The sequence below is a fragment of the Nelusetta ayraudi genome, unplaced genomic scaffold (assembly GCF_046127955.1).
Source record: "Nelusetta ayraudi isolate G7.1 ecotype Tasmania unplaced genomic scaffold, CSIRO-AGI_Nayr_v1 ptg000135l, whole genome shotgun sequence".
NCBI classification, from domain to species: domain Eukaryota; kingdom Metazoa; phylum Chordata; class Actinopteri; order Tetraodontiformes; family Monacanthidae; genus Nelusetta; species Nelusetta ayraudi.
In genome coordinates this window covers 13,062,487-13,079,722 of record NW_027466185.1, presented here as the reverse complement: position 1 = coordinate 13,079,722, position 17,236 = coordinate 13,062,487, and the positions used below count along the sequence as shown (strand labels likewise).

Sequence of the window (17,236 nt, the reverse complement as noted above, 5' to 3'; positions counted from 1 at the left end):
TATATATATATATATATATATATATATATATATATATATATATATATATATACATATATATATATATATATATATATATATATATATATATATATATATATATATATGTATATTATGAAGGCTGTATCAGTATAGGAAAACCACCATGAAATCAACCAGTGAAGTTAAGAAAAGAAATCGAATCTTGTTTTTGTTTTTTTAGAATGTACAATTATGCAGCACATTGAGAAAGAAATCACATTGTTTCACTGGGTTCCCCATCCCTCATTTTAATTCAACACTAGCAATCATGTGAAAAAAAAACTCTGAATGAAAACAGACATGGCACGAGTACAAAAAATGTCTTTACTTCAGAGATCAGTACCTTTCCCTTTCCATTGATATGGGATTTGCTGGTTCCTCCGGATTCCACGAGGAGGCGCCAGAGCAGAGCAAGAGCACAGCACAAATACCGGTAAAAAAAAAAATAATAATAATACAAACAACCAAAAATAAAAAGGAACAGCTGAGAGAAACGAAAAAAGGCAACTCGGACATTGAGCAGAGAAAAGATGGGAAAAGTAGAGAAGGAAGAATAGTTATCAACACTATATTCTGTTACAGAAATTTTGAAAAAGAAAGAAAGAAAGATATTTTGAGCTTTTAAGTTATTTGGTCTACTTCAAGGCCTGGGGCAGCACTCAGGCCAGAATATAAACGTGTACAGTTTTGACAAGTACTGCATTGGATAACATGCAACCCCCTCCCAAGTGTGTTTTTTTTTTTTTTTCAATATGCACATCTGATATAAAATCATGTCACTACTTGCTATGCCAACACCACCCAAAAGCACTGATTTTACAATTCATGTGTACTGGAGATGAAACTGGATGAGTGGAACGGTACTGTATGAATGGAAAACATCATATGGTTTACAGCCAAGTCACAAATTCAGCTCAGCGGTTTCTTTTTTTTTTTCCTGTTGGTTGGTGCAGTCTGTGGAAACCAAAGGCAGCCCCATCCCAATGTTTCTAACTTGATATTTACAGTTTTTTTTCTTCTTCTTCTGGAAAACTGGCTGTGAGGTGTGGGCGGGTCTTAGCCCAAGTCTCCTTTGGATTTACCAGCACGAGATGGGTACAAAAATGAGTGACAGATACAAGCAGTAAAGGGTCAGAATGTCTGTACGAAAGCAGGTTTGTGCAGAATGTACATTATGTTTTTTTCCCCAAATGATGTTAGTTACGCAGGATGATATGTTAAGACTGCAATAAACCAATGTGTCTGTATTTGCTGTCCACTTTCTTGCGGTGCAAAAAGGCTGCGACAAGGCAGAGGACGTCTGAATGAATCATCTTGATGGCAAAACGAAGCGGTCGGTCAAAGTCGACGCACACATTTTGAGTGACAAGTTCCTCCCAATTTCTCGTACGATTAACTTAAGTTGGACTAAACACAAAGACGGGAAAAATCGATTATTACAATCTTGTGTTTTGAGCCGTTTTATTGTCAAATATCGATTAAAATGTGTTTTCTTTGTCTAACGTGTGTGTTTGGTGTGTCTGTGTACATCGCAGCGGAGCAACTCACAGCGGGACAGTGCAGGAGCTTCTGTGCCAGTCAATTACAAAGGTGTGTGAGGTAGTAGTGTGTTGGTGTCAGTGCTTTGCTGGTTGGCAGGCTAGATGTCTGGAGGACTGTGTAGTTTAACATTCACGAGGATTTGACTCCTGTAGTTTGGGAGGAAAAAAAAACATTTTTCTTACGAGCCACTAAAAGTGCTATTTATAGATATAAGTATGAATGTCAATGAGAGCGTTTCTCTGCTTAGTGGACGTGTTAAAGGGGCTCATTGGGGGTCGGGGGGGGACCGGGCAAGTAGCTGACATGACACATTGACCATTCGTTTGGACTGCGGCAAAGAGCGCCGCCCACTCCTCAACTCTCATTGGCCGCCACCAACTGGCCCAACCCCTGGCGCACGAACACGGCCTGGATGTCCTTGGTCTTGATGCAGAAGTCGCAGGCCCACACGGCGGCGCTCTCCCGGGTCAGCAGCCCGTACGCCGGCTCCGTCAGGCCCGTGCAGTCCCGGTGGAACCACCGCTGGCACGACGCCTCGCACAGGATGGCGTCCTGGTCGTCGTGCACCTCGGCCATGCACAGGCCGCACGGGAACACCATGCCGGGGCCGCCCAGCTTGCCCGGGCCGGAGCCGGGACCCGCGGAGGGGGCGGCGGGCCCCGGCGGCAGCGGCGACTGAGTGTTCGGGGTGGAGGTGGAGTTGGACGGGGGGTTGGGGTTACTGCCGGGGGTGTTGCCCCCGTTGTTGGTGGCCATGTTGTTCTGAGCCGAGGTGGGCGTGGCGTTTGCCATGGGCCCGCCGCCGCCGCCCCCTGTGCTGTTCTGCTGGTTGTAGGGCGCCGATCCGGGGGCGGAGTTAGGCGGAGTGGGCTGCTGCTGCTGCTGCTGCTGCTGGTTGGAGGCATTGGAGTTGGGCGTGTTTGTGTTGCTGGAGGGCTGCAGCTGACCGGGGGGCGGGTGCTGAGGCTGGCCCGATCCGTTGAGGGGCCCAGTGGGGGAGGAGTTAGGGTTGGGCTGGGGCGGCGCGGAGGACGGGGGTCCGCCGGGATTGGCGTTAGGCTGCGGCACATCGTGGTGGCCGGGGAAGCCTCCTCCTGGCTGCGGCGGGCCGGAGTTGCCGGGCGGGCCGGGGGTGGCGTTGGGAGGAGGCCCGTTGGGATTCATGTTAAGCTGCTGCTGCTGCTGCTGCTGCTGCTGCTGGGGGCCGGGCGGCGGACCCCCAGGACCAAAGTTCTTTCCATCTTCGTTGCCCGGTCCTGGAGGACTGGGCCCGGGGTAGGGGCCGTCCTGGGAGGGGGGGAACTGTCCCTGGGGGGGCATACCTGGCAGGCCTCCCACCATGTTGCCTGCGGGCCCGCCTCCCATGCCGCCCATCATGTTCATGCCGGGGCCCATGCCTCCGCCCATTGGAGGCAGCGGGCCGTGCGGCGGCCCTCGGGGGCCTCCCCCACCGGGTAAGGGTGGGCTGTTGAAAGGGTGCCCCCCCTGTCCGTGCTGCTGCTGTGGAGGCATGCTGAACCGAGGGTGGGGAGGCCCCCCTCCCCCGGGACCCCCCATCGCCCCCGGTGACAGCATGGGGTTGAAACCTGGTCCGGGGTGCATCGGCGGACTGAAGTTTGGAGGCATGTTGAACTGCGCCGGGCCGCCGGGGGGGAAGCCGCCCCCCCCTCCTCCGCCGCCTCCGCCGCCGCCGCCTCCGAAGCCAGGCATCCCTCCAAAGCTTAGCTGGTGGTGAGGCCCCGCGTTGGACGGCGGGCCGAACGGCGGCCTGCGCCCCGGCTGGCCGCCTCCCGGCCCACCCGGACCTCCCATGAAGCCCATGCCGCCGCCCATTCTGCCGCCGCCCCCATAGCCGCCGCCTCCGCCGGCTCCCGGGCTCGGGATGAAGGGAGCGCCACCGGGTCCGCTGGCCCCGCTCGGTCTGGACGGTGGTCCGAAGTCGTCATCAAACGGGTTGGACGCCACCAGGTGGTCGACCATCGGCGTGGGGGGGGGCGCGAACTCAGTGAGGTGGGAAAATCCCGCCGCCTGGAAGATGATAAAGCAGGGGGGGGGGAGAGACGAAGACTGAGATCTTGAAACAGTGTTCCAAATGTTTTCAGTAGGGCTGCAACGATTCCTCGAGGAACTTCAGTAACTGGATTACAAATAATGGAGGAATTTCATCCGGCTCGAGGCGTCGTTTAATGAAATTTAAAGCTCACATTCCGCACGCACTCTTTTTAGTGTCACATAACGTGCTTGTGTCACAAGCCAAGCGGCCCATGCAGATCGGGAGAAGACAGAAGCGCTCTTTTGGCAGCGGTGCCAGGGCGGTGCGGTTTCACGCTTCTGAAAGGTGCCCGCGCCACGTCTGGTGTGGACTTAATTCTGCTTAGGCAGAATCAAGCTAACGTACATTTCATCCGATTACTCGATGGAATAATCGATTACCAAAACATTCGATAGCTGCAGCCTCAGTTTTCATGTCCTTGAAGTCTGAGCTTCTTTCTTATGGAGAATCTGACAAGTTACCTGCGTGTTGGACTTCCGCGCTTTCTTCTTCTCCGGGCTCTTCATCTGTGAAGCTGAAATAGTAAAACACAAAGGGGAAGACAGGAGGGAAAGGGAGAGATATACCATTAGCCACACCAGAACCGGGCCTCGTCGTCTCGTGCCATTGGTCCGTCACTAGTCAAGTGCAGGATCACATTTGGATTGGCCAAAACCCCTTAGTGACAGAGTAGAGCAGCTTTAGACCTGGGGCCTCTTTCTCAAGTCCAACAGTTGGGATGAATTCAATGATGGGGACATAGACGGGCATGAGGACAAGATGCTGAACATCCAGGCGGCGTCATCACCAAGATAATGAAGCCTCGACTTGGCGGCGAGGGGGGGGGGGGAAGAAAAAAATGACCCAGGCAGACCAAAATGACCCAGGCGAAAGGGGGGGAGAGAGGCCGCAAAACAGGCAAGGAGGTCAAGTCAATGAGGGAGACAGGAGGAGACGAGGACATGAGGACGTGGAGAACGGGAGTTGGAGATATATAACACTGATAGCAAGAGAGACATGGATCCCCGTTCACAGATCGACTCTGTGGGAAAGCAGCCACCACCGGGGACAGTCGTGAAGTTTACACATGGGAGAGGGCGAGAAAGGATTTTTGCTAACAGCACCATTGCAGCCCATTGCAGCGCAGTAATGGATGACTCCGAGTCTGATCGGAAGGATGGGTGAAAATCAATTCCTACCTTTGCTCCGCTTTCCTTGTCCCGCCAGTAGTCTCCCCGATTCGGCAGCCATTAGCTAATATGACTGTCGGTGCATGTCACCGTTCATATGCAAGAAAAAAAAAGTTAAAAATGCCAACGTCTTGAAGGGCTATGAGACGAGAGGGTGGATTCTACCTTTTAGGTCATGACAAAAATAACGTTAGAATTGTTAGCATCCCAGCAGTAACTCGAACGTATTAGTAACTAAATTGCATAAACGCCGGCCCAGGTCTGCAAACTCCTTTACAGCTGCAAATCTTTCGGGTTTCTGTCACGCCGGGATTTGGTCACCAAATAAACGTCCAGGAGCTCGTTTTGCGATTTTTGTTTCGTTTAGAACAAAAATCGTGTTGACACGAGTCATGTCTCCTTCTATCCGAGAACTGGGTGCGTGCTACCTGGCCCGATTGTCAGTTGAAGCAAGTTACAGAGCACCCCCTCCTTCGGTGAATGATCACTTACAGATGTGAGGCGAACTCCTCCGCCAGCGAGCTAAGCGAGCTTGTTGCAATCTCGGCTAACTAGCTAGCCACGTTACTCAATGTGGCTCGCTAGCAGCGTTGAGCTTTTACACCCGATAATCGTAACACCAGCACATAAAGCAACAAATGATTCATCTCTCTACATTCATTAATGTCAATGTGCACTCAATTTCAAATGTCACAGCATTCACACGAAACAGCAACCGAGCGTGTTTTGAAGACTGTTGTTTACTATGCTAGCGTTAGCTCGGCAGCTAACGCTAGCATGCAAGTGAACAGAGCTAGCCATCTTGCAGACTGTCTTGGAAAGCAAACTGTACCCTTTCTCCGTTGCGTGCTCTGCTGTCCGTTAAATTGAAACTCTCTGGTGTGTCATTGCCAGCAAACCAGTCGCCACTCGGTGTATGCTTGTTGAGTCACCTTTCATCTACAATTCATTCAAAAACGCAAATTTGCCATAATTAACATGGCCTTCTATCGCCACCGGACAAAGGGGGACAAGCAAGAGTATCGCGCACCATGGAAGGTTCCATGTTATCGCCAACACGGGGGTGAACTTAATTATACTTTATGAAAAAGGAAAGGCGATTATTATGGGCAATCAATCCCAATGGTCAAGATGTGCATAAATGTTTACGAAAACACAATATCAATTGTAACACACATCATAGTAAACGCACATAGCATTGTACTCCATTTACAGTGTAGCGGTCCTACCTATCACTTGAACATGTGGAGCAGCGCAGACGGCACCATTTCCCAGCGACACTCTCGAGACATTAATTGGACATCTAATTAGGCAAATTAGCAGTTCTTATTGTCATTAATATTGACTTAATGTCCTGCGACAAAAATCCACATTTATGCGTGAGTCTAATGTTTGCTTTAGTTGAAGATCTTTCCCATTATAAGAGGGCTTTGGACGCTTGATCATCTTTGCAACGCCTGTCAGGTTCCGCAGCCTCGAAGCGATGCTGTCAATAAATGTAAGTGTAAATGGATAGATAGATAGATAGATAGATAGATAGATAGATAGACTTTTGACTTTTAAAATACACTTTATTTTACACATTCTGGCAAACAATGTTTACGTGTCAATCGAAAAGAGATTACTCTTAGATGAAAATAATTTACAAAGTGTTATAAAAGCACATTGTGTACTAAAAAAAACCTACACTTTAAGTACTAAAAAAAACACATTATTATTAATACGATCACATGATAGATAGATAGATAGATAGATAGATAGATAGATAGCTTGTTCCAATGTTCTTTACACATTAAAAAACAAACAAAAAAACAACACCCACAGCCTTAAAAACATAACTTAGATAAACAGGAAAAAACGGTTGGGAAAAAACGAGGGGAGAAATACACCTCGCTGTGTGAATAGTATACAGTATCTGCAATTACAAGTTGATCACCGCCCACCGGACCTTCCTTCCTCCGCCTTTAAACACCCAGTTACCCTCCCATGGGCGCAGTCATCCAGGAGCCTTGTACAGACGGCAGGGATAAAAGCACTCTGGGATTGAGACCACAAGCTGGAGGCAAGATTTATTTGCATTCTTTCCACACAAACAAAACAAAACAAAAAAAAGCATTTGTTCATCTGGAGGGAATACACTTTTAGAAGAACAAGCAGGTGGAAGATCAATTAATGGGACTTTTTTTCTTTCTTTCTTTCTCCAATTGTGAAGCGGGCAATTTGACTCTTTTCTTTTCTCTGAAGGAATTCATTTTGGAGCGGTGTGAGTGGAGTCGGCTCCGAAGAGAGCGGACTGAAGCAGCGGAAGTCTTTTGTTAAGAGCGGCTGAGATTTTCCAAAGGTGCGTCCCCGGGGCCCCTGGTGCCCCTGGTGCATGGCGCAGGAAGGTGCCGCACACTGGAGAGAGGTCCGCGGGTCCCAACCTGAGCTGCTATGGCAAAGTGGTTCAAAGACTTCCCCATCAACCTGAGGAACGGCACCGACCGGATCCGCTCAGCATCCGAATCGGGCTCCCAACCCAGGACCAATAAAGCGGGAATGGTGGCCGGCATCGGTACCAAAGCGGGCCTGCGCAAGAACTCCTCCTCCGCGGATTCTGGTGGCGGCGGCTCCTCCGGAGGTGTGAGCTCGCTCCTGTCCGGGAGGAACCGCAAGAACTCAGCCACCGAGCTGAGCAGCAGGAACGGCACCATCTCCCTGAGAGACGGCAAGGTTTGGGACGGCCTCCTGTCCGGGAAGAAGAAGAACCTGAAGGCGGAGGTGCCGTTCGAGGAGCAGCACCGACCTCTGCAGAAATCCCCCTCGGCCAACTCGTACATGAGCCGACTGATCCGGGTGGACAAGCAGGACAAGAGCCCCAACTTCAACGGCAGCGCCGTCACCAGCAAAGCGGGGCAGGAGGCTGACAAAACAAGCCCGTGCAGGACCGAGACTGTGAGTTGCTCTGATCTCTGGGATGATGTTATTGTCTGCTTTGGTCTCATCGCGGAATATTCATTGCCACCTGATGAGTAAATATTCCAACGTTTCAATGAGGCGGTGTAATCAAATAACAATAGAAAAAGAAAACGCGATTATTTGTCATTTTTGCATTTCTAATAAGATTAAAAGTGATTTAGACTTTTTTTGTTGTTGTTGTTGCTGCTCAAATGAGCTCAGTTATCTGCTATGTAAGTGCTTAAATGCATTACATTGGCTGAAAAGCTCAACATTTATCAGAATTCTGCTCAGTACATTTATTAGGAAATGCAATTAGATGTTGGAGGGTCAATTGAAACCGCCGACTATAATTCAAAGACAGTTATCTGCCATGGTAGAAAAAAAAAAAAAAGTCCTGTGAAAAGTTTTTCCAGTAGCACTGACCCAGTCAGGACACTGGAAACTGATATTATTGTTTCAGTTTGTGCTTCCCCTTTATCTCCCCACTCTGTCGTCCTCCTCCTCCCGCCCCTCCACCTCTCCACCTCTGCTCTTCGCCCCCCGGTACAGACCGGAGGCCTTTTACCTCCTCCCCGGTGTGTGTAATCTGGGCTGGGTAATTCCCCATCTCTCACCTCAACCTCTCAGTTTCATTCGATTCAGTCGCCCCCACCCACAAGTGAGGCTATCATGTTATAAAAAGCATCATGTCATCTGACACTTAGGTGCTATCCCAGTTGCCCCCTCCTCCCCAGCTGTTGACTTTTTTTTTTTTTTAGGGGGGTGTGGGTGGGGGGGTCAGGAAGAAGGCGTGTGCACAAGATAGTGGAAGGGTTAGTTTGGATCTAGAACTAATGAATGAAGAGATTGGAACAAGAGAAAACAAAGAGAGAACAAAGGAGATAAAAAAAGGTTTGTTTTTTTTTACTTTTTACAGAGGGATGTCGGTGTTTTTGCGCCGGAGTTTTGCAGCAGGTGTATCATTGCTCACTACTGTTGGAGGAAAGTGCGTATCTGTGTTGTTTTTCTGCGTCTGGGCCCCAGTGAAAACAACAGCAGAGCCGTCGCCACTCAAACCTCCGGCCCCTTTAATCTGACAAACTAATGCAAACATTTGTCTGGCAAGGAAAGCACAAAGCAGACACAATGAGGGTCAAACAGTTCCACTTCACTCATTGGGCCACTTGAGGAGTGTTCTGGCAGGCGGCCCAATGAAAAGTCTTATGGATGCTACGGCACATTTATCAATTTAGGATGATAAAATAGTGAGGAACGAAGAAAATGACCAATGACTATTAGATGTCAAGTACTACATCCTGCAGTTTATTTCATTTAATTTACCGTCTTTGCCTTTATGTGCAAGAGCTGATGCCAGCATGACAATGTGGAATGTTTTGCGCTTCAACTTAAGTAAAACCGTCAAAAAAATCGTCAAAAAATTGAAACATTCATGACTTAAAAAGTTATTAATTTTAAACTTTTCAGTAAATTTGAGCAAAAACTGACCACTGCTTTTTTTTTTTATTATTATTTTTGTGTTTCAAGTTGTAAACCATTGTCATCTCAGTTGAATAGTAAGACTCATCTGTCTTGTCTTTTTTAAATCTAGGTGATCATCCTTGAAGACTATGCGGATCCATTTGACGCTCAGAAGACGAGAGAGCAGAGGGAAGCGGAGCGTGTCGGCGAGAATGACGGCTATATGGAGCCTTACGATGCCCAGCAGATGATCACTGGTGAGATTTTTTTATTGATAATCTCACTACTTCTGGCCTCTGAGTTCTTGTTTCCATCGGCTCCAGACGGAGTAGGAACCACAAAAACTGTCTCCCCCGATGCTCTCCGCACCCCCCGCCGGGTGGCCATGGCAACAGTGTTGCGTGTGGACAATGGGTGCAGTTTCCTGCTCCTGCTTCCTCTTTCCTGTCTCTGTTTCCTGGTACTATTCTCCAGAAAGGAAGTTGCCCCCCCCCCCCCCCCCCCAACACACACCGTCGCACCTCCTCTCGGATGCAGCTCCGTGTTTGGCCGTACAAGGACCCGTCCGACCATTTATCACAACTTCCCAGCATCTAGGAAGCTGTGCCGTCCATCATCCAATCACATGGCCCGCTGACCTTCCCCTCCACTGTGCCATTGTTTTGAGTTTAAGAGGGTCCACACAATGGCCCCGCCGCGAACGCCAACATGTTTTATCGCTGTGCAATACGGCAGGTTTCTCGACTTCAATCAGCGGCCCCGGCTGCTCCCAGGCCATGATGCAGCCGGGTTGATTTATCACGCTTTAATCATGACGAGGAAGCAAAAGAGTGATGGGATGAGAGCCATGTGATGTCACACGTTGCTCAAACCAGGATGGCGATACACATTGTGTGTCGCCGCCAGCGTCCATTTCAATAATTCTGTGTGATTTAAGCCCTCAGTCGAGCTTTTTTTGGTCGAGTCAGTGATGAAAAAGAGGTTTGCTGTCCTCACTGTTTCTCCTCCTGACAAGTCAGAATCCCAAATGCGCGAATGAAAGGACAATGGAACAAAGAGAAACCTCAGAAATATCAAAAAGAACAGTTATTTATATGTGTGACAGCATAAATGTCAGATTTAAAGTTTTCTTTTTTGCAAATTGACTCTGTACCTTAACTGTTTGACACTGTAGTTTTGTGGCAAGAGACCAGTTCTCAGCACAGCTTCTGGAGTGAGCACTGGGAAGGCAGGGAGGAGGATGAGAAGAGTGTAGTTCAATGCGCTATACAGACAGGGGGCGCTGTGATGTCATTTACATGCTCCACAAAGCAAAATTAGTTTTCCCTGCCGTCAAAAAAGTAGAACTTCACACACAGCTCCTTGAAGCAATAATCGGTGCATAAAACTCATACAGGATCTTCTTCTCAGTTTAGGTTTTCGGCTGTATAACACAACGACTTCTAACCCACTCTCATCTTCTTTTGGTGTCGGGCAGAGATCAGGCGCCGGGGCTCCAAGGACCTACTGAAGGTCAGCGTTCTGACGGAGGTCAACGAAGGGCACGCGGAGGAGAGTCTGCCCGCGCCCCTGCAGATATATGACGTCCCGTATGAGGATGGTGTTGGCGGCGGCGGCGACAAGGCGGCCGTCTCATGGCCCCAACTGGATTCCCGTCCGTCCACGGAGTACGAGCTGCCCTGGGAGTGGAAGAAAGAGCAAATCGTCAGGAGCCTGTCAGGTAGACAAGACGATTGTCACTGAACTGAACAGTGACTTTAGAATACAGCTAGTGCATCCCTTCACCTATTTGTACAAGCAACTGTCATTCATCTTAATTATCAGTAATGTTTAAAATACTCTCCCATATTCTGCTCACATTGTGAATGCAGTTTTTTTTTCAAAACTGCTGCCCAGTGACATTTACATAATCCTGTTCACAGCCCGTCTCCCCTCTGCCTCGGATCAGCAATAACTATATCTGTTCCAAAAAAAAAAAAAAGGAAGCCTCAGCGCCGCTCTCACATTTATATTTCATATCTGCATAGACCAGCAGCATACTGAGCGGCATCATGCAAGAAACATCAAAACTCTGCCGTCTTATTTATATTTACCGGAGGCTCTGGCAGCCTGCTGGAAAACCGAGACAGCGAAGTCGCTTTGCATTCATCCCCCTCCTTTATCCTCTCTCTCCTCCCGCAGCACAGTTCGACAGCTGCGAGCGTCCGCCCAGAGACGAGGCGCTCCTTCACCCCGCCACCCTCAGCCACCAGCCGCCGCAGCCGCAGAACCACCAGCATCTCAGGCAGAAGAGCTGGACTCAGAAGATCCTGAGGTCTTCCCTCCCATCCCTGTCGCCAGCCTCCGGCAGCTGTGAACTTGAGGCGTGCTGCGTTGACCCCTCTTTGCCCCTGGAGAAACAGAGGTGAGGAGCACCAGTGAGACGTTCACGAATGAATGCGTAAATAATCAGCGTTTCTAAAGCCACACTATGCTGTTCATTTTTTAATTTTCCTCTTTTAATTGTAAGAGGGAGTAGAGCATCCCTGTCTCCAGCTTTGTTGGTATATATTGGTATAATGTGTAGTCCCATACAAGCCAGAAGGGTGCGCTGTCTCCATTGCTGTTTAACCAAGTTGAGCAAGAGATGAAAACTATAATTTTAAGTAGGAAAAGGGCCCTACAGGTAGACACATACGATATTAAACTATAGTTATATTTCCTCCTGACCTGTACTGCCATCTATCTGTTTGTTGCAGAGCTTGCAATTGTCTCTTCTGCACTTTCTCACATCTCAGCTGAGAAGGAAAGTTAAATCAAACAACGATGTCTCTCAACATAATTCAGAGAAATATTTGCATTCATTTAAACCTGGTACTAAAATAAGCGCGCACCGATACAGAGGAAATAATGCATCTGTTCTTGAGGCTTAACAGTAGGGGCATCGTTCTGGGTGGTTATACAATTCGATAAACAAAGTTGAGCATTTAGAGTAATGAGCAACTGTCCCTCTCTCTCGTGTCTCAGCTGGTACCATGGCTGCGTGACCCGGCAGGAGGCTGAGTTCCAGCTGCAGCCCTGCAAAGAGGCCAGCTTCCTGGTCAGGAACAGCGAGTCGGACACCAGCAAGTACTCTATCGCCCTCAAGTGAGTCTTGCGCTGAACTACAGCTGGTTTGCATTTGTTGTTTTTTTTCTCCTTGCACAATTAAATAATTCAGACAACACAAACTGATATAAACGTAACAACAAAAGATGAGTGAGTTGTTCACTTCACTCCAGTTTCAGCTCAGTTCAGGTATAGCATTATTTTAGAATTATTATTATTTTCAATAGAAACATGTTTGTAACATACGAGAGGAACCAAATAAAAACCCTTCTATTTCCAAACTATAACCAGGATGGTTTGTGTTGTATTTGTTTGTTTTTAGGTGCATCAAATGCACTATGAAACATTTCCTCATATTTTTCTAATGTGGCCTGCAACTGTAACTTAGAGATTGTGGGCCAAACCTCAAATTGTGCAAGAAACAGCTTGATTCTCATCTCCTGGGGTCATGTTTCCTGTGTGCGATCCAGGACGAGCCAGGCCTGCGTCCACATCATCGTGGCCCAGACCAAGGAGAACGGCTACACCCTGGACCAAAGCAGCTGCGTGTTCCCCAGCATCCCAAAGGTGGTGCATCACTACTGCACCCAGCGGCTGCCTTTCAACGGTGCCGAGCACATGACCCTGCTGCACCCAGTGCCTCGCGTCTACTGACTCCACCCTGCCGCGGTGCACAAACCAAACACACCTCTGGGCCTGAGTGCACGGACAACAAGATGATGACGCCTCATAACCACCAGCAAAGGCCACCTTTTTTATTTCAAAAGCAGTTTTAATTTCATTTTCTCACTGACTGCAATTGTCTGACGATCCACTCAGCACCATGTCTGGACACCTCTTCCTGTCTTTTTTTCACACCGACATGCTGCTGAGAGGGAACACCTAAGCTGCTTGTTTGCATGTGAACAAGAAGGTGCGACGATGTTGGGCTTTGGCTGATCAAATTTGAGCCAGCGTGGGACACAATCTAAATACGGAAATGGCACTTTTATTTTGTTTTTTGTTTTTTACGTTTTAAAGTCCTTCAGAGTGCAACCCTTCAAACCTCACTCCCTGAAACTCATTGCCTTGTGGTTTTCTGTCCCTCCCTGGTGGTAGTGCTGGCACATTACACCAACATTTTTTTTTTCTCCTTTAAAAAGTAGTGGCTGGTAAAAATCCGCACACGGGCAATTCCACCTGTCAAAATATGAAGAGGAGCAGCTTATTTGTGTGTTTTTGCTTGGAGCATATTTATAATTTATGTTCTCATACTTGTTAATCGTCTGTAACCACTGACCACTCGAGGGTTTTCGCTCTGGTTTTACTGTGAATGAGGGCCTTGTTGTGACTTTGTTATCTGCAATGTGAAGAGTGAGTGATTCACCCCAATACAATGTACTTTGAACAACTGGTGTGTGGCAGTCATTTGTGCTTTTTGGCTGTCAACAACTGGGGCTGCGTCAGAGTCATTTTTTTTGTTGTTGTGCTGCCCGTTTAAAACAGCCTCTACAAAATGGAAGAAAGAAAACGTGTCCAATTGTTTAGAAATGGGAATTATTTGATGTGAGAAGCAGAGAAAATCTCTGGTTATGCCTTATTTTCTGTTTACTTTATTCAAACAAGAGAGAAGGAAAAAGGGGGGAAAACTCGACTCTCCTCTGGTGCTGAGATCCAACTTCAACAAGTTCACTGAAGCCTTACTTTTGAAAAATGTATTCTAAATAATTGTGGAAATGATTTGGGGCGTTTTTGATGAACTAATAAAATGTTCTAACACTCAAAGGTTTGTCATATGTTTCGTGTTTGAAGAAGCCTTCCTTCCTTTTTTTTCTTTTAGAGTGATTCTTTTGGGGGGCAGATGAGTTTTGTAGCCTTTGGCCTGACAGAACATTTACATGAGACACACCTACCATACATTTTTCACCGCTGTCTTCTTTGACATGTGGACAAATTTTGGCCTTAATATATATATGAGCTATAAAACAATAAATAAAAAACAACCCATTAGACTGTTTCGTGGTTCCCTGTGAAAGCAGCCTCTTCAGAGCTTCCACTGGCTGAATGAGGGTCTTTCCCCTTTGAGCCAAATGAATCTAACAAAGTGCAGTGTTGGTGGTGTCCGCACTTCCTTTTTCTCTGTCCTTATTTGCCTGGAGGTTTATTCCACTATTTACAGTTCAGAAGGGAGGGGTGGGGGGGTTTCCAGGGAGATCCGGCATAAATTCTGCACTAATAAACAGAGACATATCGTTGCTGCGCCCGTCAAGGACACTTAACGTGAGAGACAAAAAAGAGCACCTGACACCGTCCCCTCCCTCCATCCTTCCCTCCTTCTCTTGGGTATCGCTCTCCCCTCTATCCTTTACTTTCCTCACTCCGTCGGTGTCACCTGAGGCTGCTGGCCGTCTGTCACCTGTTCCTCCTTGGCTCCCGCTCAAGACGCTCGTCACAGCGCTGGCAGCCGGTTTGGTCCCAGGAGTTTACGTCTTAATTTATGAAGGCGAGGTTGGATTTCATTCGTGTTTTTTTTTTCTTCCCCCAAGCACAGATAACTTTCAGCCTTCTTGAAAACCGCAGTCATTGTCTTACTGACGGACCACTTTGTTGCAGCCTGTCCAAGGAGTGGTTGCCGTGTGACTAACGAGGCACTTTTACCTGCGCAGCTGCAGCTCATCAATCTGCTGTCACGGGCCACCGAGGATACTTACTGAATGATATTATGTATGCCGAGGCAAACGTTCCACATTCCGGAATATCATATTCATGGGAAATTATCTTGCACAAGATGAAAAATAAATATATGTAAAAAAAAGAAAGAAAGTGCAGAAATTTAACATGGCATAATGCAACAACACTTTAAAAGCCCCACATAGTACCTGCTTATATTCTTTACCTATAGACTATAGATAAATATATGTATATGCTGTTTGGACTCCCATTGACTTCTATTGGTCTTGCATGCAAACCCCAGAAATCTACAGAAAAGCGCATATTTAGCTATCTGTTTGCAGCCTACTGCCAAAATGCAGTGTTCCAGCCCACCTGCTCTAAAACTTGCTTTGTTTGACCTTCCACATGCTGATATGGTGAGGAAAAACAAGGTGTTGTCAGAGGGCGGAGCTGCCTGGGGGTGTTGCTACAGAAGTAGCAGTGCCCTCTGTGACATCAGCAAGGGCTGACTTCCAGAATTGTCAGTTTATACACATGCTTTGTACAAAATTTCTCATCATCGGATCCATGTCATGATTAGAAAAACAAACACTAAAACAATCTGGTGCAACAACTGTACTAGCTGACAGCTCCTGACTATCATGTAAAATGATTTGTGGTCCTGTGATTGAAGGCCTTGTAATTCATATGCACCGGGGCTTTGGCAGTGAGCTGCAGCCATGAAGGTCTCCCTCCGGTCTCCAAGATGAGATTTCACGAGGCAGAGGCGGGCAGGCCTTCTCAAGTTCTAGCCGAGAGGTAGCCAGCTACACCTGGAAAGAAATTAATCATCGCACAAGACGGAGGCCTGTGCTGCTGTACACCGCAATTAATGATTCGATTCGCACCCACGTGCTCTGGTTATGGTGTTCTGGTGCTGCCTCGGTCACCCGGTCGGCCGTCTGCAGGGTCCTGACGTCTGGGTGTCGCCTGACCGGCTCTCCTGTCAGCCTTATCTGATGCTCTGAGGTCAGAGCTGCGTCCCAGCTGCTCATCCCCTTCCTCTTCAAACAGGCTGCATGCTGCACGTGTGAGTCACCCACAGAGTCTCTTGGTTTGATGTGGCTCACCTGGGGAGGTCAGGCATGTTTTGGAGTTCCTGTTTGCAGGATGTCCTTGAGCTCTGTTTTCCTTTTTCCCCCCTCTCCACGACAGTGTTCCTTAAAAAAGACAGTCGACAGAGAACAAAGCTTTGGAGCATAACTAATGGAGGAAGTCTGTCTCAGGCACGGCTGACATCTGAAACACCTCTGTGACGTGACGGAGTCACGAAAAAAAGCTGAAAGGGAAAGAATTTGTCATCACAAAAAAGTCTGGTTAAATTATTTAAAAACAGTGAAGAAAGTTGTACTTGACTCACGTTGTGAAGTAGATGCATTACTTATTTTCTACTGCATTTAATGATAGTAAAATGTTTGCAGACTCCTTACATATTAAAACTGCAATTATATATATTTTTTACTTTTAGTTTGGAATGAGTTTGTAGAACATTTCTGGATATGAACATTTATAATTTGGGATGTTTTATTAAGACAATTACTGTTGATCATTCATATTAGGAACGGGGCATCTAGAACATGAGAAAAACCCATCAATCAAATGAATGTTTATACTTCAGTGAGGTCATATTCTATAAACCATGTAAGAACTCCGCTTTGACCAGTTTAAACATTAATATGCTGGTTAGAAATTGATGACTCATGATGAACAGTCAGAAAAGGCCATGGTAGATAATGTGAATGTAGCAAGTGAGCTAAACTCTCTGAGTCTTAGAGTAACCAAAAGCAACTTTCCAAGTATTGATGGAATTTTCAGTTGAGCTGCTTCGCGTCTTTATCAAATCAGCACCCCTGTGGAAGCGACGCAACACTTTTCCGAAGCTGCAAACTCTACTTACGAGGTGTTTACATGATTTTGTCCAACTTGACATGAGGCGGCTCATTGGCTCATCGGCCTCCTCCTGGAATCTGACCGCAGGTGACCGAGCAGCTGTCAGCGGCGGAAGGAGCAGGTCGCTTGTTTCGCCTTCAGGCTGTGACAGGACGAGGAGTTGCGCGCACTGACGCCGTGGTGTGTTTGGAAGTGTTTGCTCATGCACAGGCCGGGCGTGTTGAAGTCAAACAATTCAAACCGTCCAATGGGAGGACGCCCTCAGAGAACACAGCAGGCCTGAGGAATGAAAGCAGATTGCTGGGGCGGGGCCCCGCCCTGAGACTTTGGCTGACCTGGGATCAGGGTGTGTGTGTGTATGTGTGTGTGTGCGCGCGTGCGTGTG

General features: G+C 47.6%; 3 protein-coding genes across 4 annotated transcripts in view; 2 read left to right on the top strand and 1 right to left on the bottom strand.

Annotated features, from left to right (window-relative positions):
• LOC142877496 (protein C1orf43-like) overlaps positions 1–17,236 on the top strand; it is a 236,417-nt gene that overhangs the window by 38,544 nt on the left and 180,637 nt on the right. The gene's annotated exons all lie outside the window — the stretch shown is intronic.
• On the bottom strand, positions 327–5,814 carry pygo2 (pygopus homolog 2 (Drosophila)). 2 transcript variants are annotated; one of them, XM_076051632.1, is made up of 4 exons: positions 5,618–5,814; positions 4,795–4,858; positions 4,078–4,130; positions 327–3,591 (listed from the first exon to the last, which is right to left on the bottom strand). In XM_076051632.1, exons 2-4 carry the CDS (start codon positions 4,844–4,846, stop codon positions 1,918–1,920), a joined length of 1,779 nt encoding a protein of 592 aa, XP_075907747.1. In that variant the 5' UTR covers positions 4,847–4,858; positions 5,618–5,814; the 3' UTR covers positions 327–1,917. The 2 variants fall into 2 exon arrangements, with proteins under 2 accessions (XP_075907747.1, XP_075907749.1); XM_076051634.1 differs by lacking the exon at positions 4,795–4,858.
• On the top strand, positions 6,772–14,034 carry LOC142877050 (SH2 domain-containing adapter protein E-like). Its single transcript, XM_076011392.1, has 6 exons — positions 6,772–7,719; positions 9,314–9,440; positions 10,661–10,903; positions 11,365–11,587; positions 12,190–12,309; positions 12,741–14,034. The coding sequence occupies exons 1-6, from the start codon at positions 7,219–7,221 to the stop codon at positions 12,922–12,924; spliced, it is 1,398 nt and encodes a 465-aa protein (XP_075867507.1). The 5' UTR covers positions 6,772–7,218; the 3' UTR covers positions 12,925–14,034.